The following is a 25,505-nucleotide window of genomic DNA, read 5'->3' as shown; positions in this document are numbered from 1 at the left end:
CCTAGTTCTACAGTGATTCATTTCTAACAGGCTGGGAGGCCCCACAGCTTTGTTTTCCAACAAAACCAGCATTGTGGAGAGCCTTGAATGTGCAGCCAGGAGTTAACGTAGATGCAGATAGACGCGGGGAAACACACACACACACACACACACATACACACACACGTGCAGGTGGTGCCGTTGGAGCTCCACAGATGAGTTTGTTCATTGCGATCGACTTTTATTATGAAACGCAAGCCGTCACGTAAAACCAGTCGCAGCTCTCCTCCAATCCCTTCCTGCGACTGTAATCTGATATCCCTGGACTGCCCCCGGACCCGAGACAATCCTGCTCTCAGCGGCTCACCTGACAGGCTGAGTCCGCGTTGTCATGGACGCACACCAAAATGCGACTTGTCCGAAGTTGCCGTTTTCGCATCGCGAGATGCGTGAACGCGAACGTATACATGTTACGCAGCCGTCTTTGGATGCTTCTGGAAATGTTTGAGAACTCCCTCCAAACTGTTGGAGAACCAAAGCTGGTTCCAAACCCATGTACACACACTGATCGCACGCTTTCTGCGCATTATGCAGAGCTGCACTCCCTGTTCCCATAATTAAAAGAGGATTAATGACTGCATTTATCATAATTGCAGGCTGAGGAGCACGAGTGTCTTGGTGAGTACTTTGCTGGGTGTGTGTGTGTGTGTGTGTGTGTGTGTGTGTATGTGTAGAGGTAGCGACTGGGAATGATCACAAATTAGTGATGTTTGGATGCTGCGTTGCTTATTGACCAGGGATAAACCCTTATGGGCTTTTTGGTTGATTTTTTTTGCCAGTATTCATTCACTTAAAATTTGATTGCTTTTGAGTAAAAAAAAAATATATATATATCTTCAACAGACTATTAAAGGAAAATGATGTAAGTAAGATTAGTAAGTAATCGCTGGAGAGTGAATATTGAAAACGCACAAGAATACACCATCACAAAACAGCTTTGCACTAAAGATGGAATTTTCTTTGAATGGCCACTTCATGTAGCGGCCAAACACCAAGGAAACAATCCCGTCTGACGGGCCTGTCAAAAATAGCAGGGGAGTGCGGGCTCAGCAGATTGTGGGTGTAGGCGTGTTTGGTGAACCACGGTTGCCCTAGCAACGGGCAAAGCAATTCAGGCACGGAAGCAGGAAATAACCTGGTGTTGTATCAATCATATTGTGCGTTGTCATTTTACAAAAGTCATTTCGTGACACCAAGGTAATGAAAAACAGTTTGGGTTACGGGGTTTGTTGATACAAAACAGTTCATTCGAAGGGAATCTGGATACATGTGCCGCATTTTGAGAAGTATCGATGTTGATATCGGAAAGATGTGTGCGCATTAATATCATGATATTGATCTTGACGCCCTGGGACGATTGTGATTGGTGTTAGAGTGTTTTTTTCCCCCCTATCCCTGAATAGGGCATCCACAACTTCTGCATTTTAGCAGTCAATGACTTAACCCTAACCCTATATATGTTTTTTTTTTTTCACCCAATAACAATGGTCAGTTCTATCAAAAAGGTTTCACATACCGCCAGTAAGGGGTTAACTAATTATTATTAACAATAACAACCCTATAGCCGGACAAGAAAGTTGCAAAACCCCTGATTATGCACACTGAGTGTTGTTTTCTACACGAAAGGGGTTATGCGGTTCATAAAAAGGTGCGCATTAATGGCAGATCTGAAATAGAATTTAAACCCGACATCCGTGATGCAGCGACCAGCATGGAGATAATTCCTAGAGATGCTGGGATCGACATAACCAGGGTGGTCGATCGGACCAGAAGAGCGGACCCCAGCAGCAATCCTTTTGGCTCTCATCGGAGAGAGCTGTAAATCGAGTGTGCTTGCTTTGATTTCAGATTTCACACGAGCCCTGATTTCAGATTGCGTTAAAATGTCAAGACATAACCGATGATATATACTTAACCAGGAAGTGGCTTCATGTTCATATATGGCTGAGGTCAGCCTGCTTGTGGCTTGCCTGTGGAGGACAGGGCTGGGCCTCTGGCTTGCACACACACACACACACACACACACACACACACACACACACACACACTCACTCACAGAGTGCAGAATGTAGGCTAGATTTCCTGCGCTGAGGAGAAAAATAACATTGGTAATGATAGCCTGTGGTTGCCCTCACTGCGGGGGCAGCCAACACACACACACACACACACACACACACACACACACACTGTGTACTGGTAGTGTATAATTTCAGTGACAGAGCAGTGCGGCTTGGAAAGCAATTAGGATTAAACCTGTGTGAATTGCCTACACACCTCATGCTCATCACAAAACACACACGCAGGAGTACAGTGCATGCGCACACACACACACTCACACCAACACACACACACACACACAGGCACGCAGGAGGTACATTCAGACTTAAACGCTCTCCTGCCCTACAACACTGTCCTCACTTCACCCACTGGACAGATAAACCTGTTCAGTCGCTGAAGTGTGTGTGTCTCTCTGACACTTTGCACCGTTGTGTTCCCGCCTGCAGGCACGCACCCTCAGGTGTGTATGTGTTGTGAATCAGTGAGCTTGAGACACTGTTTTTGTCCTGGTTAGGATATATAGATAGATTATGTGTGTGTGTGTGTCCTAGTTTATAGTTACATAATGAAATAACAAACCCAATGAATCCCTGTATGTGTAAGATCTAATGAAGCGTGTATTTTTGCGTAGCTGGGAGCTACACAAAGCAACAGAGCAACTGACGGAGATCAGGGAAAAAAATCTATCCAATTCTCTTTTTTTATGTTTTAAAAAAAAAAAATATATATATATATATATGATAGAGAGAGAGAGATAGACATATTGCTTTTGGGTATACCTATAGGTGTGTATAATGCTGGCAGTCCAGTGGTTTACATCCAGTGTAAACAATCAGTAACGCAGGCGGAAGGTAGCAGTGTGGAGGCCGTAGTGCTGGATGTCACAGACCAGCAATTAATGCTGGCTGTTTGTTTTTTTTGTTTTCCTGTCTCCTCCTAGCCTTGTAACGTTGTCTACATTTCACATTCATCCAAATCGTCAGGTTGGCATAATGCTATAGGCATGAATAATGCTGCTTGTGGGGGGGGGTTCCAGTTTGAGTAACACATCATGCGTTTCAAACCTAACACTGCGCCGAAACACTTCACAAAGTGACGTACAAGGAATGTGCACTTGCACATGTTTGATTGGCCCATGTAGCGCCTTTGCCAGATGACACTGTGCATGCAAGGTGTGTACGGTGCTGTTTTTTTTGCCTGTGTGTGTGTGTGCATCCACGTTTAAAAATGTTATTCAAGTCGTTGTGAAACGTTTCATCATCACGTATGTCCCACTTTAACCCTTTCACGCATAGTGGTCACTGCAGTGGACAGCTAATTCAAAAGCTGGTGTGACGTTTGAAAAAAAATGTTAAAAAATGTTACTTTTTTTTTTTTTTTTCATGCCTAAAGACAAATAAAAACACTCCTACCCTAGTGACATCATTTCAGTAATGGAAATTCCTAAATGATTCTGCACCCCAAACAATCAGTGCACCCCCAGCCTGCTGCATCTAAAGCTCTAAACAGAGGGATCAAACGAAGGACAGTGTGTCAACACACACACACACACACACACACACACACACACTCTGCAGCCATGTTCGCCACTCTCTCTCTTTTTTTTTTTTTTTCACAAATGGGTGAGTTTGTCCTGGTTATCTCAGTCTCCCCCAAGTCCGTGTCTGTGGTCCTTCATTCAGTGCCGTCCAGTTAGGAATCACAGCCGCTGGGAGCTGATTAGACGGATGTGGAGGTAGTGGAGGGTGTCAGTGCTGCAGTGAGGTGGAGCGAAAGGTGGAATCGGTGGTGCAACGTGTCCAGCAGTTGTCAGATCTGCAGGCGAGAAATAGAAAGCTCACGACAGGAATGACTCCGGTTGATTTTCTTCAATTAAAAGAGTAACAGTCTGGTTTGTTCTCGCGCTGCTTTCAGGTTTGGCCGTCACACGTATCGGTAACGATGCATCGGCCGGTGATGATGTTCTTGTTTTCGTGTTGAGTTTGCAATAACTAACATCAACACAGATTTCGGCCTCCTTTGAAAACACGACCACAATGAGACTCCTTTTAAAGGCATCAGTGACCTGGCAGTGGTAGAACCCAGCCAGTCGCAGGGTGTTTACCGTCTCTTCATGTCACGCTACACAGATCCATCGGTTAATCCTCCCTCGGGCTGCATTCCCTCTGTAAATTTGGCGAGAGGCTCGTATTATTCTACGGTAAAAGGGACAAACCCAGACTGCAGGAGCACGCATCCTCCAGCGGGCGTGATGACCCAAATTTTGTATTGTTTCCTAGCACAGCAGTTACAACACAACATCTTCTTTCGCACTAACAATGCAGAACTGCCTTGGCTCCACATTAGGCAAACAAACACCCGAAGCATCCCTTTCATTTCATTTCACCCATTGTCTCATATTACACATCACTTCATCCCTGTATTGCTGCCTCCTCGCTGTAATTCACACACTCTGCCCTGTTGTGCCTTTCTGCAAATCATCTGTTATGTTGTTTAATTTCTGAATAAACGAGACTTGGTGGAAACACAAAGTTACATGGCTGCACCGTGTGTAGTCAATGTGGTATATTGCTGCCAAGTTGTTGCGCAGATAGTCAGTGGTTGTGTCTATTATGTGAATTCTTGGATATTAAATATTTCTTCTGAAGCAGAACATCACATGATCTGGTTAAGCTGCCTTTGAGTCACAAAATGTTGTAAATGCAGTCGCAAGTTACAAAGCTTTCCACTTTCGATACTGACTAGAAAAGGCCATTTTCTGAAGAAATCGCGGCGTGAATGTTGAAAAGCTGACGCTGAACTGGATTGCTGGCTGATGGAGTAGAATGGTACGAATGTGTACGTGGTGCTTAGAGCCCCCTGCACCCTAGCAGCGATGTCACCCACTCTAGCTCGGAAAACATTCCGCCACATGCGCACCAACGCAACACTCCCCGAAGGGCTGGGCCAAGTTTTCTTCAAACAAAGTTGAATAGTTTTGTGGAACATTTTTGATGTTTGAATGCAGCGTCTTACTGAGAGCATGAATGAGCGGTTTCACAGTTGAAAAACCTTAAACATTTCTTAATGGGGGTGTGGGAAATTTCCTGGAAAAACCTCGATATATTTTGGAAAGTATGACAGTGATGGATGAGAAAAATGATAGCAGGAATTCTACGTTTCTACGTTGGAAAATGTGGAACTAGTTAAGTGCCCAAAAAGACTTTTTTCGTAGGAGAACATATCATTCACACCAATTAGAACTATTCTATTGATCCGTTAGCTCCCCCTGCTCTTTCTTTAAGTTTTCCCCCTGGCTCAGTCTGTATTGAGAGTTAAAAGACCAGCGGTGTAACTGCATCACTCACTCACTCGCTCGCTCAGTAAGTCAGGGACAGCCTTTGGCATTAACAGGGCCAAAGGCACTGGCATTTACATATTTTTTTTTATTGCTGAGTCTTTTTTTTCTACAAATCACCATGGCAACAGATAATTAACACGGCAGCCACCGATCAGGTGAAGGAAAATTAAAAGTGTGTGTGTGTGTGTGTGTGTGTGTGTGTGTGTAAAAGAGACACAGAGATCAAGGAAAGGGAAGAATTGTAAAGCGAAGGGTGTAATCACGCCTCCTATCGTTCCTCCTCTTCCCTTCTTCTGTCATCCTCGAAGGATTTTCTTTCCCTTCTCTGTCTTTCCGCCTTGGCTTCACAGAAAAAAAAAAAATATTGGAATCGCTTAAAAACAGGAGGTGAAAGTTGAATTCCCGCCGCGTCTGAATGCGGCTTCTTCATGGCGTTGAGAGGCGTCCAACGGGCGTATTACTTGACCGCTAAACTAAATTTAGGCTGAGGCATTTGTGGGTAGTTTGAATCAAAAACTTTAATTAGCAGCAACAGGAATGCACTGATGCGCCCGACAAATGTCTTCCTTTATTTTGATTCTATATGCTCAGAGCCGGGAAGTGGAACCCCCCCCCGAGCTGTCATCTGTCTTGTGATTATGTAATATGCTGTTTTGTTTTAAATAAGGTCTTTTAAATACCTTAAATGGGACTTATGTTGTCCAACAGAACACTAGAAATAAAATAAAAAAGCCCCTTGTGAACACAGTAAGCGTGGCTCCATGTGAAGGTGCCAGTAATCTTCCAATCAGTGTCCAGCATCTGCCTTTTTGGTTGGCACAATGCCTCCTCCTTTTTCACTCCGTCCTTCTTCTCATCTTGCTCTTCTTTCTCTCCCTCTTCCTCAAGAAATATGTCTAATGTGTGTGTGTGTGTGTGTGTGTGTGTGTGTGTGTGTGTGTGTGTGTCCCATCTTGTCTTGTTCTTTCATTCTGAAGCCAAACACTGATTCTGAAAGCGACCTTAAGGTACATGTATGTCTTAACTGGATTATTTGTGCCAAAGATGCTCAGTATATTTAGTAAATAACTATATACATAGCAGCAGAAGATTTTCATTAAATATATATATATATATATATATATATATATATATATATATATACAGTGCTTAACAAATGTATTAGACCACCACCCAGTGTAAGGTTTTTGCCACCGCTGCCCTAAATGAACAGTATTGCTGATGACCAGAATATTTGATGTTTCTGTAATGGTTAATCCACCAGTATGTGCAAGCCAAGCTCTTTAATCCAAATGATATCTTTAATGCTAAAATATAATTATTGTTGTTATCCATGAATTCTCAAATTTACTGTTTTACAAAAAAGCAGAGAAAAAAATAGTAAAGCACGTTATTATTTTTTGATTGAGATGCCAAATTACAGTTATTTACTTGCATTCCTGAACAGAAACTTTTTTTAGTTTTAGTGGTTGCAAGAATGCAAGCTGTTATCAGGGCCAAAGGAGGTCGTACAGAATATTAAGATTTTTGGTTAATATATGTGAATAAGGACTATTTAGTTGTTCCAGTTTGTTATTTGCCCAATAAATAACAATACAATTTTTAGTTTGAAACAAGCTTTTGACAGATTTCTAAAATATTTGTGTTTTCTCATTTTTATGACAGGTGTTCTAATAAATTTGTTAAGCACTGTACATATGTATATGAATTGAATTTACAGCTGTCGCCTACTGACTTTTACACCTTTTTTTTCCAGCTACGTGATCCAAATGTTGGTTGGTCCTGATGCAGAACCAATAGGTCGATCAGTTTCAATCATAGATTTCAGTGGCTGCAGGGAGCACTTGACAGCAGAGAACGGCAACGTTTAATTTTTGCGCGTTGTTCAGTCACTCGCAGGATTGACTTTAGCCGTTGGACCTATGGACTCACTATGACAGTGACCGTCGGAGAAGCTGCTCGGGGGAATGTGCCGCCCCGTTCCGAAAGAACCCTCCGTTTTGGCAGAGCACCAGGAGAAGAGGAGGTCGTCTTTTATTCATGTGCCGACCTTTAGCTCGGCTCGCCTGCTGTGCTCCTCTCCGTAATGCTGATAGAGGCCGCGCCTCTCCCCTACATTGCGGCCCGGCACTTTATCGCTCTAATGCTAGTCGGCTAATGAGGGTTTTACCTGTGGGGTCTCAGGTGCTAATCCTCTGCTCATAGCTGAAGGACTAGCTGAGGACTCATTATAACCCGCAGGCAGGCCAGTTTAACAGGAGTCTGATAACGGCGCCCTGCTGCTCACTTCTCACTAATAGCCTCTTCACAATCTGACAGGGCTGACCTCCTGACCTCTCACACCTACAACCCCCCCCCCTTTTCCATCCAGTCACTCCTGGCTCCTCCATTACCTAGCCAAACTCCACAGAAGGATGTGGCTGCTTTACTGATGCAGGGCCTGCACTGTTTGTTTAATGCTGGAGCTGCTGATCTCACTTTCTGTGCCCTATCTCCTCAGCTTCCCCGTCTCCTCTGGCCCTTTCCTGAATGATGAATGAGGCAGCAGACATAAAAAGCTGACTGTGGCGGAGAGAGAGAGAGAGAGAGAGAGACTGTTTCTCTGTGAGGCCGAATGACTTCTGTACTTATTAGCAAAAAAGTGTGGCGTTGAGAGAGGCCGAACTACGAAGTCTTCCATTTGATTGATCCGCTGCCTGCACGTACTGTATATATAGGATGTGGCGAAAGGTGAGGTGATAGTTTTAATTGAGTGAGGAATTGGGACAACAACAGCTTGGCTGACACTGCATTGGCCCGCCAAGATTAAGGTCAAACTTTTATTGTGTCCACGTTTTCCCGAGCTTCCTTCGTAACCCGCCTACACCACCATCCTCCTGTGACCTTTGTCTTCCCTTGTCGTCTTTCAGCCCTGTTGAAATGAGTGGCCGGGGGGGGGTGGGTGGGGGTGGGAGGGGGGGGGGTGGAGTGGATATCAGGGCAAAGATTGGTTCACCTGCAACTCAATGTTATCCAACCGGATTTTTTCTCTCCAACATTTCCTTTATTGTCTTGTCCTCGGTGTCTTCAAGCCAAGCCACTGTGCCTTAGTTATTCCACATCTTCAATTCATTCCGTGGAAAATTACTTCTAATGGGGTGGAGCGTTGTACTGCACAGCGGGGTGGCCATTATATAACCTGTTATTAAACTGTACTGTTGGCTGGTAGGTGAACCGAGTTCTGCAGTGGTTTCTTACTGATGGGGGTATTCCTGCATTCTAGTTTTATCCAGCTTGTATTTGACACTGGATATCGAATGTTCCTGAGACACTGATTGGATCTGACTGGGATTATTTCACGTCAGTCGTAAGAGCGCTGGCCATTTCAAAGAGGCAGAAAGCACGCCTTAGCATCTGATCAGCAGTAAGTCGGACTTAAGGTGCCTACTCGTCTGCCTTCCCCATCATTGCATACACTTTACCGTCTTACCTTCAGAGTTTTGAGGAGCATTTCAAGAGTTTTTTAGAATTTGAAGTGGCCGTGTGGTACGTGCCCCGTGAGCTGGTGCAATGGACTTGATTCATCGTCGTCTACAGACTGCAGACATTACGTTTAATGTTTGCGTTTCGATGGCAGTGGCGGCCCGTTGCTCGGTGGTTGGTCCACCACTTGGGTCCAGACTGAAATATCCCAACAGCTGCTAAATTGCCATGAAAATTTGTATCAGGTCGAAATGTAATTTTTGTCCAATACTTTACTACTTTACTTGGTACCAAGCACCTGCAAAAAGGATTTAGTAGCCCTACCTAGTGGAAAAGTCACGCCACGCCACTGATATGTAGGCGCGTTTATGGCGAGATCACCCATGTCTCTGATCTTGTGCATGGTTCAACTCAGTGTTTGTACGTTTCTTTTCCCTGTGGACCGAAACGGTAATCTCTGGAGATGAGTGCCGTGACTTCAAAAAACCAAGTCCATACATGTGACCTCTTCATTCCGCCTCTCTCTTGCATCTGCTGCTTTCCCTGTGGTCTTTCACTTACCTACTCACTCTTTATTTTTCTGTTTTCACTGGGGATTGCTTTTTTTTTTTTTTTTTTGCTGTCAGGGAAGCTTTCAGAAGAAAAGGCTTAGTTTGACCCGGTGAAGCAGAGGATAGTGAGGGAAGGAAAGTCACCTGGTGAAGGACAGTAGTCTCACAATTCAGCTGAATCTCTCAGGTAATTAAAGGGTGAGACCAAGGGTGGATGATCAGCTGGATAAAACAGGAGGGCACGGGGGTGGATATCTCAAATAGGAAAAGTGTAGCTGAATATAGCGCTGGATTGTGAGTGAATAAATGGCAGTCTGAGTGAGGGATGTTATCAGTGTCTTTGGCTACCAGATGCCCCGCAGAAAAGGCTTGTTGTTAGGCTCAGAGCCCTGACTGAGTTCCCGGCGACCTCAAAGGCTGGAACGTGCCTCAGCTAATGCGTTTTTATTGCTCCTTCCGCTCTTGCCGTCGAAAGTTAGAAGATCCACATTTTTCTACGCTTCAAACCACAACTCACGTATCAAAAGAGGGTTTTCCGCACCTAGAATTCTGCAGGCAACTCTTTTTCGCAGTATTGCAACAAAATTGTCAAGGGACCTGCTTAAAAGTGTGTTACGGGTGTTTGGTCTACTTGGTCAAGTTTTCTTTTATGGACCGTTATCAGTTTTGGAGTGGTAGGTTGGACAGGGTCCTCCTCGCCCCTTCTCCTGTCCGTGGGTGATTCAGTCCTTGCTGTTTGTTCAGTATGTATCCAGTCGTGCCGGTTTCTGCCTTCAAGGGTTAGTCCAATCAGCACTACTTACTATGTTGACATTGAAGGCACGTTTGTTGAGAGAGCTTTATGTAAATCAGCCTAATGGATCAGCCTTGTGGTACTTTGAGACGGGTAACAACTACAATAATGCACTGTATAAAAAAAAAGTATCTGTGCCGTCTGAATTTCTTTAGTAACCAGTAATTAAGTCACGTTTTCAAAGTTCTGTTCTGTCGTTTGGATGTAGATTTGATGCCTTGTCGGGGTGACCCCCTCAAATGCATGTATGTGCGTTTCCTACGGGGACATATACAGATACCACGACATTCGTGAAAACGTTTGGGCTTCACCTCCAACCCACGGTCATGTGCACAAGGAATAATGGAGCAGCAGAGCAGGTAAGACACTTGGATATGGTTGGCTGGCACTCCCCCCCATTAAAGGCTTATTACTGGGACGATTCTAATGGTGTGTGCGTTCCTAATGGTGACCGACACACACACACACACACACACACACTCACACACTCAGTCAGTGTTTACATGAAGCGACGCTGCAAATTGGATGCATTTGCCTCCAGCTTTAGAAGGCATGCAGACTTCGGAGGAGGCAGCAATAAAAGACAGCGAGTGCCTGCCTAGTGAATTACAAAGGGCCTCCACTCCCTTGGATTAGTGCAAATGCTAATCACTGCCTTAATTAATCTTCTCCTAATTCCCAATTAAGCCTGAGACTCACTTCGTCTGGCTCGTTGAAATGCACTTCCCCCGGATACCCAGCAGTCCTCGGGCCAGTCAGGCTCAAGAGCACTCACACCTTACTGCAGCCGGAGTGAGCTCTTTAAGTCCAGTGTTTCATCCTAGCCGTCTCATTTAGTCTTATTTGTAGAAGACAGCAGTGTCCGTTTGAAGGACTCTGTTTGGTCATATCTAGCACCATGATTACCGGAACTGTGGGTCCTACAGCAGGATCCACGTATAGAACTATTTGCCTCCACATTGCACACAAATAAACCCTCAATCCCGAGTTAGTATTATCAGATAGCACAATCCCATTGTAAAAGAGTACATGGTTGGAAAAAAAAAAAAAAAAAAACTAAATTTAGGTCCTGGACACCAGAAATTGGCAGAATGAGAATTTCAGGGCTTTGAGCCTAAAAGCCTGTGTCCATCAACTATGCCCAGATGTGCAGCTCTGTAATAATTACGTAAAGAAATCAAAAAGTAGGAATATGACGAAATCTCGTGTATACAGAGCACCTAATTCTAATTTTCTTTTGAGATCACCAAAACTACATTGCTTGGGGCCCCGGTCACAGCAGAAGGCATGTTGTTAAGTTTCTAGGCAGTAGCAGAAGCTGGCTTTAAAAGAGCACATTTGCAGCATTTACCTGATGATGTGTCAGGACTTACTGCAGGACACGCTAAGAATCTTGGATGTAAATATAAACGGAACATAACGTGAGTTGTTTGTTAAAATTGTTTGATTGACGAACAAATCACTTCAACGTGACAAGTCACGCCGCCCCGCTGCTGTATTTCCATTCGGACTCTAAGGTCGCCGCTTTTTTTGCTTCGGAGACGCGCCAGTTGGAAACTGAGTTCCAGCTCGGCGCTCGGTGAAACTGAGGCAGCTGGTGTCTGCTGGCAGCCGCGTGCAGCTGTAATGGGATGAAATAGAGCACTAAAATGCAGCCACCGCCTGTTTGATGCCTCTGATAGTGCTCCTGGTGAGTAGATGAGGAATGTTAAGGATTTGATAATAGGGGCAGGTGTTGACCAATAAGTGACAGGAGTCATAGCAGAGAAATCCAAAAAGAGGACTGGTGAGAGCTAATTAATGCACGAATTTCTCAAAAAATCAAACTCATTTCATGTTCATAACACAGGCATTTTCTATTAAGGTATAGTTTATAATAGTTCTAGGTTCTGGTTTTACTTAGCTTTGTGTTTCTGTTTACGTCTGAATGAATTGCATTTTTGTGTTTACGTAAAAAGACACTCCTAAATATTGGAATATATTAAAAAAACAAACAAACAAACACACAAAGTCAAATATTTACATGAAAGCAGATCTTCTGTGTTTAAGACCATGTCCATGTGCGTGGACTTCAATCACGCGGCTCGCAGCTCACCGGCTGCAACGTACTCTCGCCATATTTCTCCTCTGTCGTCCGGCTTTCTGCGGCTTGCTGCTGCAGCAGTGCGGTGCGGTGCAGCTCTGCTTTGTTCCTGCCCTGTGCTGCGAGAGGAGGCTCGACTGAACGGCGATGCAGACTCTGTCGCTCCCCGCTCTCCAATGTGTTTTATGTCTAGCACTCCTGTGGCATTTGTAGTTAATTCCAAGTCCTTAATTGGAAAGCAGGCTTGTAAAGCAGGGGCTTAGGCTATTAAAAGCGATGTTGTAGCGTGGTGCATGGCTATTAATTGTAGTGCAGCCAAGGGGCCAGAAGGAGGCAGAGATGAATGAACAGCGAGGCAGAGAGAACACAGCACAGGGCAACTCTGAATTAATTACTGCTAACCTTGAACATTCAAGTGTCCCACACCGCAAAAACAATGACGCACTGTCCGTGTGTGTGTGTGTGTGTGTGTGTGTGTGTGTGTAACCTAAAGCACAGTGTCATCAATAGATAGAATCTACATCATGTACATTACATGACTTACCAGCCGCTATGATCAGAATCAGAAACAACAGCGCTCGGTGCACGTCCACACGCGGCTGAACAAATATAATCAAACACGCGGCCAGGGCTATAAATGAATCAGTTCTTCTCTCGATTAACAGTTTTGCCGATTCAACGTCAAAGAAGTATATTTTCTATGTGAAATAAACCCATCACAACGACAGCCGACAAGACATCCGGTTCACGATCACATAAGGCAACGGACAGCAACAAAAACTGATGGGTGAGACGCTGGAACTCGTGGATTTTGAAAAAGGACTTGAATGGTTAATCCATTATCAAGATAGTTCGGGGTTTTTTTTTCTGTGGATCGATTAATCAGTGACGGTACAGTGGTTTTATGTGCGTATATTGCAAGTCTGTATAGAGTAAATACAGTCTTAGACACATGTAGCCCTGAACCTGGCTCCTAAATCCCCCCCCCCCCCCCCCCCTTCACTTGGAAAAGCAAATAGAACAGGTTGCCCCCATTCCCCTATCTTAACACACACACACACACAGGTTCCCCAAACAGGTGAGTTTATTTGGGTCAGGAGACAGTGATAGTTCCTCTACGCTTCCCTCTCCAGAGTCTGAATATCTTATGAGCTTCTCTAGAAGAGCAAGGGGGGGGAAATGGAGTGGCTCTGCACTAACATGCGAAAGATACTTTTGTGTGTGTGTGTGTGTGTGTGTGTGTGTGTATGTGTGTTTTAGCATAAGCCCAGCAGCACTCATGTGAAAGCCCAGGAGGATTCCACATGGATAGAAGTGCTTTTTGAAGAGAGTAATCAGCCACTTAGACGATACGGCAAGTAAATATTACCGCCTAAGTTGGCTAATAAAGAGCACTCGACACACACACACACACACACTGAGCTGCATGGCGACAAGCTGCCTCCCCTTTCTCCCCGCCAGTGATGGGTGGGCTTCTTTAGTGGATGCGAACAGTTCCAGCACTTTGTCCGGGCTGAGCTACACCTGCAGAGAGGCGAGGGCAGAGCCTCCAGATTCCCTCAGCCACCGCTCTTATTAGTGATCACCGGCGGCGGCGGGCAACTCATTTCTTCAGCTTGATTTCATGCTGCGTCTGCGTAAACTGGATGTCCAGCTGACTCAAGGAGTTAAGATGAGATCGAGCTACTGATCCCGAAGGAAATTCTCTCGTGAAAATGCTCAAAAAACCACGACAACGCAGGGATAAAAACAATAGCGTGATACAAGTGTATAAGGCGTAAAGTGCGCCTAAAAGAATAACAATAAAAATAAGATGGATGCATAAGAACAGATGCATCAGATGCGATCAGTGCCTGTGTTCACATTCTGTCATTCGCCGCGAAGGTCAGTCAGAATAGCCCCCAATGTGTTGTTACATTTTCAGGAGGCGTCCGTGATGCTACGTATAAATCCGGCTCTCTAGCAAAAACTTGCAGCAAGAGCGACCATCCAAACTACAAGAAACAGTGGTGGTGGGGGGGGTCTCATTTCATTCCAGTAGTATGTATCGGATCGCTGATAGTTTTATATGTCCGGGTTTTGTGATGTTTTGGGTCGGAAGTATCGGAAGTAAGGAACTTAGTTTGCAGGAACTTAGTTTGTTCGCCCCCCTGTGAAAACAGTGAATATATATATATGGCGGTTGTTAACATCCTCTCTTCCCTCACTATTTCAGTCCTTGTGTTGTGTTCAGGACGTACGCACGTCGCAGCGTGTTTGTAATTGTGTCATCCTGATGCTGTGTTGGTCTCCCCTGTCCTGGGTCGAGGGATCCCTCCTCTGCCGCTCTTCCTGAGCTTTCTTCTGTTAATGTTTTTTTTCCCCTCATCTGAATTGAGGTCAAAGGGCAGAGGGTGTCGTGCGCTGTACGGATTATGAGATTTGAGACATTGGGCTGTGTGAATAAGATTGACTTGGCATGACAGGGTTGTTTTCTTGCGCCTCCGCCCTCTTGCAGACATGTCTTGATAATGAGAAATCCGTAATAAACAGAACGCATTCTGTCTCTTCCTCCACCAGGGGTGATCTACACCACTGACATGTTGGACCGCGAGACCAAGGACTCCTATTGGCTGACGGTGTACGCCAGCGACCACGGCGTGGTCCCCCAGTTCACCACCATCGAGGTGTTCGTCCAGGTGGAGGATGTTAACGACAACGCCCCACTGACCTCAGAGCCGCTGTACCGGCCCTCGGTGCCCGAGAACTCTCCCCGGGACGTTTCCGTGGTCCAGATCCAGGCCCAGGACCCTGACGCCACACCCCCCGCCGCTGGCGACAGGCTCAACTACCGCATCGTCAGCGGAAACCCGCAGAACTTCTTCACCATCAACGCCCGCACCGGTGAGTGATGGAGTTCAGTTTGTCAGCAAACAATGTAGCGCGAAATATTGGTCGACTTTGGCGCCAATGATGAGAGGGAGATTAAAGTGACATGAGAAGGAACCAAAAAGTATGAAGAAACGTGTTAAAGTTTTCACAACTAAAGAGCAAAAAGATGGGGGAGAAACGGAAAAAGCGCTTTGTCTGCACATGTGAAGTTAACAGTGCTGATTCCAATTGAAAACGCCAAATGTTGTTGTTGTTGTTGTTGTTGTTGTTATTGTCGTAAACCAAGTCAAGTTAGACCTCCAGCTTTCTGCTGGCATCAGTTGGGTGATCTGATCTAATGTAACTGGAGGGACTGGGTGCAGCACCGGTGCTGTGGGAACTGTTAGAATAACAGTATCTGTATAGTGTGTGTGACGCAGAGGGAGAAAAGGGCGGATGCTGGGAGAAACAACGACATGAACACACACACACACACACACACGCGCGCTCGCGCCGGAGAGACAGGAGATATAATTGGCTGCCGCTATATTTATCCTCTCTTTAGTCAAGATCCCTTGGCTTTGAATTTGATAATATTCCACCCATTCATCTCGAGCAGCTCCTCCTCTTTCTCTCTTTCTGCCTTTATTACAGAGATTCTTCCACTTTTGCTTCTCTGTATTGTCACATCTCATCTCCTCATGCTCCCCCCCCCCCCCCCCCCCGTCATCCTCTCACACTCCCTCCGACTCGCTCCTGAAACATTAATGAGGGACTGCAGATCACCCACAAGCCTGTGGCACTCTTCCTCTTCCTCTCATTTACACTGTGGTTTTTATTTCCTCTGCACAACTGCCTTTTTCTTTTTGTTTTTTTTCCTCTCTGATTCTGACCTCATTTCCCATTGTGTGGTGTCACAGTGACCCTCAGCGCCTGAAGCACAGCCCACAGTCCACTAGGATGTCGTGTGGCTGGGGCTACAGCTAGTGGCCGACAGGAGGCCGGCCCGGGCCATGCGTCCTGTGCGAGCGTCGCATTTCATCGAGAGATCCGGAGGACTCGCCCCGCTTTTTTTTTTTACAGCCCGCCAGCAAAAAGACAAGATGAAAATGATCCGTTTCTAGTCATCATACCAGCAACGTTACGCATATTTCACTCTAGAATAAACAAAGATTAAATGTATAATGAAATGATATGAAACGCGATATTATTGACGAATTGTTGTCAAAGGCGGAGTCAATGTAGAAACGCGGGGCTGGCAGCTTTTTGCCGATGATCCTGTATTATAATCATTGTTGCAAAGCCTGACTACATCTTGTGGGCTCAGTTTTGGTTTAGGTTTAGTCTAGAACTCTGCTGTTGAGAATGGACTGGACAGTATACAGTATACAGTATATATACCTACGATGGGAAAACTGCCCATTTTGCAACAGCCCAGGGCTCATTGTGTAAGATGAAATCAAATTCACCGCAGTGCATTTGGCGTCAACGACATGTGTCGCTCAGAATGGACAGATGGAACGCATACCTGCGGCCCTCAGGTGGCTGTGAAGGGAGTTAATCGTCTGAAACCGAAGGCCCTTCATACTTCAGCATGCAAACTGCTGCGATGGCAGATGTCGGGAGCAATTATATATTTATTTACTCCACCTACCTTTTGTTCTGTACACTTCACATGTGTCTACTACTCGTTGAAGAAATATGAAATGAAAGTCCAACAAGCAGATCATTAATTCAAGGGGTTTCATGGGATTTTCAAGAGATTCGTGCCGATACGCGCAACACATGCGGCCAGGGTTGGGTGTCTCTTAAAGTTTTTTTTTATCGATTCCGATTCCGATCCTGCTTATCAAATCCGCTTCTTATCGAATCTTCTGATTCCAGTATTTTTCAGCTTCCTCCCTGCACCAAACACCCACGCTGCGGGAGTTGCATTTTGCTGTGCACAAGCCAAACTCTCCAAAAAGCGTTTGCTGCGGTCGGCCGTGCTCGTGGATGTAAAAAAGGAAGCGCTCCCTTCTCACATGCGTGACAAATCACGGGACGTTAGGTCCGCGGAGCAGGTCCTGGCAGATAAGCACAAGTTTTATGGGCTGTAAAAAGCTCACTCCGGGAGCGCGACTGAAATTATGTAAAAGTTAGGAAACCGATAAGCAGCGAGTCTTATCGAATCCACGGTTCTTTGAAAATTTGGAAGCCCGGCGGGAATTAGACCATGCTGGATGATTCTGCACCTCCGGATTTATATCCAATGGCAATGTTCAGTACCAGTGCAGGAAGTAGTATCCATGTAGCAAGTTTGACAGTAAGGGTGTGGAGGTTGGAGTGCATGGGTCACAGAACCTCTCTCCCCGGGTCTCTTGTCCTGTTTGTCATTCCGTATCATTCCCAATCTCACCAGTTAAGTTAAGCTTTATTTTTTATCTTTTAAGTCACTTTGTTTGCCATTGTATTTGATTCAATCCTGATGAAAGCTGAGTGCATTCTGCTTCCTACAATGAGAGACTGGCTACAGTCCAGTTGAGGTGTTTCTTTGGCGAGCGCCTCTGTTGAAAGTCAATCACGTAGGAATGGTCATAAGGTAACGTTGACTCAAATATCCCTCCACAGTGATTAAAACAGTGGTGGCATGCGTCTTCCCGCCTTTCGCCCATGTCTTGTCCTCCATTTTTGGCACGTTTGTCAAATCTATTACCCTCCCTGTTATTTCTTCCGAGGGTCTCTTATCCTGTTCCACATTCCCAATCTTACTGCAGCAATTAAGCTTTTGGCTGCTGGTACAGAGAAGGAGAGTGTGTGTGTGCGTGTGTGTGTGTGGATTACCGTGAGGAAAGCTTTTTGTAGGAAAGCCAGGCTCACCCGGTGTTAAGCAGGGTTACTTATCCTGACTAAATGACCGGCATTAAGCCTTGATTTCTTCATTATTTCAGCAAAATCCTGCTTCATAGTCATACACTTCCTATTTCCCCGCTGGGAGCACCCGTAGACAGAGTACGGTCTGACACACACACGTGGCTGGATAAACCTTTTAGGGTGCCCCGAGGTAAACGGTTGCTGTTGGGCCACCGGCGCATTGGGGCGGGTGCCGCCTTACCCCCCCCCCCCCCCCCCCCCCGGCTGGTATTCGGACACACACATTTCATTTACGTCCTGCCAGACAGCTGGTGGACGGTTCGGGTCAGCCCTATATAAAGCACGTTGTAAGCACTAGTTTTTTGGTTTGGTTGTTTAACTCGCTCTTGGCCAGGAGTGGCCCGGTCGAGACAGCAGCACTGGCCCCCGACGGATGGGCTTTGTGGAGGGGGCTGGTGGAAATAGGCTAATGCTGAGACAGTGCTGAATTCGGAATCCATGCACAAGCAGACTCAACTCGCAGGAGCAGTTGGGCCAAAGCAAACGTACTTTGTCTGGAGGCCCAAAAGGGATCACGCAGCCAGGCCACAAAAACCAGCAGAGGGCAAAGTCACTAAGGGCAGGCAGGCAGATAAATAATATAAAGACCTTGTATTTGTCCATCCGCGTGGGTTAGTAACGGGCCCAAGATGAGATTACAAGTTGATCCCTTGTAAGCAGTCATTTCCTGACCCCCATGGTCCCCGTTGGTGGTCCGCTTACAGCATGAGGGCCGATGATTGGCATGGCTCTCCCAGGATTTTTGACTATGATGGAAAGCGAGTTGGAGCTCATGTGGGGGCCTGAGGATGATTGCTCGCATTGCCAACCTCTCACTATCCTATGTGGGGCCCACATGGACACGTCGGCTGGGACATTGCACGTGAAAGGGTCAAATCTCTTCACCGTGACCCCCCCGATTACTCTCTCGTTATTATGAATTCTCCCAATTAGTGTTGATCTGGACTGCAGCTAACGAAATGCTAATGCAGGCCGTCCTGCTGCTGAGACTTCACTACCACATTTGTGACTTACACACCCGCAACATGCAATGACGCAACATGTAATGCTGGGATGTGTGTGTGTTTGTGTAAAAGTTGTTAATTAGCTTTCTGTCAGGGGGGCATTTTTACAGCAGATGGCGCATGTGTGTAAGTTTTGTGATCTTTTTTTTTTCCAGCATCTAATTATCATACATGCATTTCTGTGTGTCTCGGTGTGTGTGTTATTGTAATAATGTGCATTTGTGTCTCAAGGTCTTGATGTTTGGTGTGTAATGTTGTGGGGTTTTGTGTGTGTGTGTGTGTGTGTGTGTGTGTATTGTCATCTGTGACTTTGACTCTGTGACACAACAGCTGGATATGTGCAGCGACAGTAGTTTCTCCGCTGAGCGCGTCTTCAGTACGCGTGTGCTGTGTGGTTGTTGAGTGCTGTCACATTCCCTCCCTTGTTAAAGCTAATGAATTGGCACTTACAGATGCAGGATCTGGAGTCGGCTGCTGCTGGCTTATTAGCATGTCAGTCTGCCTGGCTAATGTAGCATAAAACCCAACAGTGGTGTTCTCATTAATCAATAGCGTTTCCCTCTGATTGTTAAGCTTGCATTTGTGACTGGAACAGTCCACGGCTAAGTGGTAAGTATAGAGGGTGTAAAATCAATATTATGAAAGGTTTGGACCATGGATCGGAAGCAAAGGGGGGGGTCAAACCTTTACAGGAGCCCCCTTTTAAAATGTTTAATGTTAGCAGAAGACATAAGTGGCAACGGACCAGTTAGCTTATCTTCTGTAAGTCCACCATATGTGTTTCCGATATTTCAGACCACAATAACAAAATGCTGGACTGAATCTTCCAGTATTGTGAGAGGAAAAAGGTTATGGGGTCATAAAAGTATTTTTTTTTTTTTTTTCCCCCTCAGGAACAACATCCAGATATTCAAAGTAAAATAAATGTCATGCAGCCTTCTCACTAGGGATATCACATCAGTGGTGCATGATTTCTATGGAGGCTTCCATCTATATAACCTACACAGTCGAATGATGGTGTCCAAAAAACACCCCATGTGGCCTTCACACGGGACGATATGTTATTTAAATGGAATATACACGAGTCGGAGAGGTTTCGGTTCAGCGTTTCCCGCAGGTTGAGACTCGACTTCTAGTGGCGGATGTGTGACGACGCAGCTTTGTGACAGGCGACAGGTTCACTAATAAACTGCCCCAAATCCATCAACCCTCATAGGTGGAAAATAACTGTAACTTACTGTAACAGTTAATGCACTCAAATACTGACATAGTGTCAATTAAAATAATAATAATAATAATAATAATAACACAAATGTCAGCGATGCTCCATCCAAGACTCTGACCTGTTGATAATTCCTGAACTGCAGCTTGTGCAGACAGACCTGGCTGCAGCCGACACAGCGTCGGCACACAGTTTGACCGTAAACCCTCCTTCACCTCCCCTCTCCCCCCCCTTTTTTTAAATCAAGCAGCAAGGTAGGCCCGCCCCCTCCCCGCTGCCAGCCAGGGCAGTAACAAAGTTAAAGGACAACTGTATGATAACTAATAACCCTCTTTCTTTCTCTACCCTTCTCTCATTTGATGTAATTGGAACAAGTCCGCCATCGTGTCTGACACCCGCGGCTAATTACCATGTCACTTTGCTCATTTGGCAAAACTGGCACAGCAGTGTGTGTGTGTGTGTGTGTGTGTGTGTGTGTGTGTGTTCACTGTGTGTTTTCTAATTGTTTTCTCTGCTGTTTTCCGCCTCAGGTCTGATCACCACAACCTCCAGGAAACTGGACCGCGAACAGCAAACGGAACACGTTTTAGAGGTAAGGACCAAGTGTGTGTGTGTGTGTGTGTGTGTGTGTGAGTGAGTGTGTTAACATCATTCTTTGTTCAGGCAGTTGCTGATTTCAAACTGATGCAGTTTTTTTTGTATTTTTGTTTATGTTGTGTTGTGTTATGTAACGTCATCTCATACGGTGGTTTTGTGTTTAGACAACATTCGACATTCGATATTTTGTACAGGCAAGTGCATACGTGACCTTTTCTTCATCAGACGCGGTGGACCAGGTTGCCGGTGAGTGTCGCGTTCGTGACGCGTGTACAGGGTTGTGACAGTCTGGGGTAGATTTAGCAGCGATTGAAGACAAACATCTCGCGAAGCCCAGTTTTGCCCAGACATCATGAGCCGACGAGGACCGAAACTCACTACTGCTTCTGGAATACAAATACACAGGAAATAGTCTCTGTCAGTACACTAGACGAGGCCCTGTCTGCAGGGTCTGTCGTGGTCCCCACTGCAGTGGAGCTCCTGTCATCAAGGCTTTTGGTCAGTGCACAAAGGCTTGTAAAAAAAATAAACTGACAAGGCTTGAACAACACAAAATCTAATGTAAAAAAAAATCGTGATTTCGCTTTCCTCTGTGCACAGGACGGACTTTAAGCGTCACAGTCTAAAAACTCAGAGACTGCACCTTCTGCATTGATGAGCTGCCTGTCTGTCTTGACGTTTCCCGCGAACAGATTTTCTACAGACTCTTTTCAGCATTGGCTAAGGAAGCTGAGCCATCCGTTGGGTTGATTACAGTCAATGCTGTGTCATTATCTCGATTCATTCGCTCGACTAGATTGTGCAACTCGCAGTAACTGATGCTGAGCTTCTATTGCCAGCATCTTATTCTGCAGATCAAGCTGGAACTTGATAAATATCTGTTATTACTTAACTTGATCTATCAGTGAAATGATTGATCAAAGTACCAGTAAAGTTGGAATTTAATAATTTTGTGTCAATTAATCGATGCCGTCGTCTTTCCAGCGCTAACAGAACTTGTTGTTGTCTCTGTTTGAGTTCTCAAGGACAGAGGGTGAGCAGCTGAGTAATGAAACATTGATTTTTTTTTCTCCATCGGCTGACACGGGGGCCGCATTTAAGAATGGGTTTAATGCCCCCCCCCCCCCTCTGTCTCTTCAGCTTGAGCGCACACTTCACGCACGAATGTGTGGCCATCGGTTATCTGTGTTGAATTTCATTTTTATTAATCAAGCGATAAAATTCACTGATTTTGGGGCTCTGGTTTTTCCCGGCCTCTGAAGTTGCTTTTTTTAAGGCCCGGGTGAAGGGCGTAACGTTTTTTTTTTTCCTTTAAATTTCATTGAATACTTCAAAGGTAGGCAAACACCGCAGCACACACACACATGCACATGCAGATAAATACATATCTACATGTATTTATCCTACTTTTTTCCTCCTCCTGTCTCTTATTTCCCATCATTATGTTCTCTCCACCTACTTTTGTCAGCTAGCCTGCCGGTTTAGGGATAATTCTTTCTTCACAGTCATTTTCACAAATGACAGATGGTATTCTTAAACGAAGCCAGTCACGAGTGCCGGGGAAATGAACTGCTGCCGCGTCGTAAATCTGTGAAAAGCTGAAAAGCGCTTGAACTCCGCGCTAAATGAATATAAATGTGGGACAATCGAGTAAAGCCTGCTTCGCGGCTCACGTTGGCGAGCTCCGCCTCCGCCAGTGATCACCTTCTTTATCATTACAGAAGCTTAATAAAGCGGCTGTCAAAACACAGAAAGACAAATGATTTCCCTCTTCATCACATCATTCATAGACTGACTGAATGGCAGCAAACAGAATCAACACAGGAAAAAAAAAAAAGTCATCTTCCGGAATTTAGGAGAGCAAGAGAGCTACAGGGCTGTTGAACCAACTGGTTTGTGTGAAAGTCCCGAAGCTGTCCCGAATGGGCACACTTTAAGGTGGGGTGAAAAGCTTACCCATCATCCTTTGGCCCCATGAAGGCCCACCGTGAGTAGTGCTTCTGCCAAACTTGCTTTCAAGTAGTCCATCATCAACTCACAAAGTCAGGAAATATCATGCCACCGCGTAGGACTTGACAAAAGTCAAGATCATTTGCCACGTTGCACTTACGTAAGTTAAAGAGGAGCGCCTGAATGCCCCATTATTTAGTTCTCTGTGTGGTTAGAGTGCCTAATTTGGGGATGGCTGTTCAATCCAGCCCTCGAGTCCTCCAAGGGACACTCCTCCATGAATCCCGTCTGTAATAGGATCCAGAATTTGAGCACATTTTGTGTGTATGTGTTTGTATTGACTCTCTCGCTCTGTTCTGCCGCTGCAGGTGTTGGTGTCAGATGGTGGCCCTAGTCCCAGGCAGAGCACAGTGTGGGTGATGGTTCAGGTGCTGGATGAAAACGACAACAAGCCCACATTTCCTGAGAAGGTCTACCAGGTCAAACTTCCAGAGAGGGAGCGGAGGAAGAAGGGCGAGCCCATCTATCGGGTGTTTGCCTACGACCGCGATGACGGGCCCAACAGCGACCTCTCCTACAGCATCGTGGACGGCAACGAGGACGGGAAGTTCTTCATCGACCCCAAGACTGCAGTTGTATCTTCACGCAAGGCCTTCACCGCGGGGAGCTACGACATCCTGACCGTGCGTGAACCTTTGATTTGATTATTATGTCTGCTGACGAGTTTTCTGACTTGTTTCGTTGAATTCTGTTAAGGCAAAGTCATGGATGGCTGTTGTGTTGAGTCTTAAACTTGTCATTGAAAATGGCTCAAAACCTGCCTGATGCCACGAGGACTGCCAAGGACAGGAGGATGTCTTCCGTTTGCCTGTTGGCAGAGGATTTCGAAAAGCTTGGTGACTCCGTGCGGGTTTTTTCGATTGATTTAGAACTATTTAAATTCACATTTGAATGGTTTTACATTTAGCATTTTGTGTGGCAGGTCTTTTACTTAATCCTGCTGCAACCCGAGGTTGGATTACCAACTGGGCAAAGCGAGCAACTGCCCTGGGGACCCAGAACTCCGGGGGGGAACTGAAAGCTGCAGGCTTACCGTGCGTCAGCCGCCTTGCGGTGATTTAACTGAAAAGCACAATGTCAAGATTTATCACCTGATCTTGAGGCACTACCTTAAAAAGACTGTCCCAATCTGTTTTCAAGACCGGCATTATTTCAGTTTTGCACTTGTTCGCACATTGCACAGAGAGAGTGGGAGGAACTAGGGGCGGGGTGCAAAATATCATAGTATCACGCAAATATTCTGGTCAAACATTTTCAATTTAACAGATGCGTCTTTGCATTTTCAGCCCGGTATCCTACGAGTTTGAGTCCCATCATACACTTTAACAATGAATGTCACTGTTCATTAACTGCAACCCCACTCTTTCCCTAACCATACTGTCATATGCAGATATTGCAGATAGACAACAATCGCATTCGACATAGTCAGGTGCTTTTACTTAATCCCACGACAGCGACATTCTAGTTTGGGGTCGCCCAACAGGAATTTCAGTACTCAAAAATATCATCCATCTTTGTTCTGTATTTTACTGTATGCCATTTCTGCGTGGCTGACTTTTCGTGCGAGGCCTTTTTCCTTCTTCGCCCTCTAACTTCGGCTCCCCTCTCTTCAGATCAAAGCGACAGACAACGGCCGGCCTCAGAAGTCCTCCACGGCTCGCCTGCACATCGAGTGGATCCGCCGACCTCCACCTTCGGCTCTCCCGCTGCTCTTCGACGAGCCAGTCTACAACTTCACCGTCATGGAGAACGACAAGGTGGCAGAGATTGTGGGTGTGGTGTCCCTGCAGCAGAGCTCCGCCCCATTGTGGTTTGACATTACAGGTAAAAATCCCCCTGTGGGTGAGGATGGTCCTCTGTCAGCCAGCGCGCGGGGTGGGGGTGGGGTGGTGGGGGGGCTTTGTGTGGTGTGCCCCGGCTCTGTGCATGGTGTGTGTTGGGCTGACGGTGTTGGCGTGCGTCGGTGTAATATGAGATGCGGCTCAGGTACTGTGGCCTCGCTGCATGATCTGTTATGCTCTGCCCATCCCAGTCACCATGGCGACGGCTTCTCCAGCTGTCAGGTCTGTATGCCCTGTAGGAGGTAAAGCAATGGAAGTCTACAGCGAGCCAGTATGGAACGAATTCAGGATCAAACACAAGCGTCATCGTGTTTGTCATCCTGAGACTCTTCTTTTTTTTTTTTTTCCAAAGGGACTTTCCCTTTAAGAGATTTAGTGTTATTTACGTAATTATATTATGAAGTATTAGTCATGACTTTAGTTCCTTTCATAATAATGTCTCTGCTTAGAGGAGGCACTGGCTCACTCTCAATAAAGAACATGCTGACGGATTTTAAAGCCAGTGTGACATTCCCCTATAAGTGGGGAATGCCCAACGTGGCACACTTAAATCCCTTTGATCTGTCAAAGTTCACTTTCACCCACTTGAAAGGCTTAACCAGATTATGTCATGCCCAGAGCGCTAAGCTCAGTTTTTAACGCATTATGTGTGGTGACGATTCTGGTGCGGTGAAAGTGATTTAATAATTCTATTAATCAGTACTTTTGATTCTAATTCCATTAGTTTTTAATGCCAGGCGAC

General features: G+C 45.7%; 1 protein-coding gene across 1 annotated transcript in view; it reads left to right on the top strand.

Annotated features, from left to right (window-relative positions):
- Positions 1–25,505, top strand: part of fat3a (FAT atypical cadherin 3a) — a 134,566-nt gene that overhangs the window by 60,573 nt on the left and 48,488 nt on the right. Inside the window, exons 3-6 of the mRNA XM_070905520.1 lie at positions 14,886–15,209; positions 20,846–20,907; positions 23,231–23,545; positions 24,536–24,746. Coding sequence (XP_070761621.1) covers positions 14,886–15,209; positions 20,846–20,907; positions 23,231–23,545; positions 24,536–24,746 — 912 coding nt within the window. The remainder of the gene's footprint in view (positions 1–14,885; positions 15,210–20,845; positions 20,908–23,230; positions 23,546–24,535; positions 24,747–25,505) is intronic.

The sequence above is a fragment of the Enoplosus armatus genome, chromosome 5 (genome assembly GCF_043641665.1).
Source record: "Enoplosus armatus isolate fEnoArm2 chromosome 5, fEnoArm2.hap1, whole genome shotgun sequence".
NCBI classification, from domain to species: domain Eukaryota; kingdom Metazoa; phylum Chordata; class Actinopteri; order Centrarchiformes; family Enoplosidae; genus Enoplosus; species Enoplosus armatus.
The sequence above is the reverse complement of the archived record's forward strand: the minus strand, read 5'-3'. Positions and strand labels throughout refer to the sequence as shown.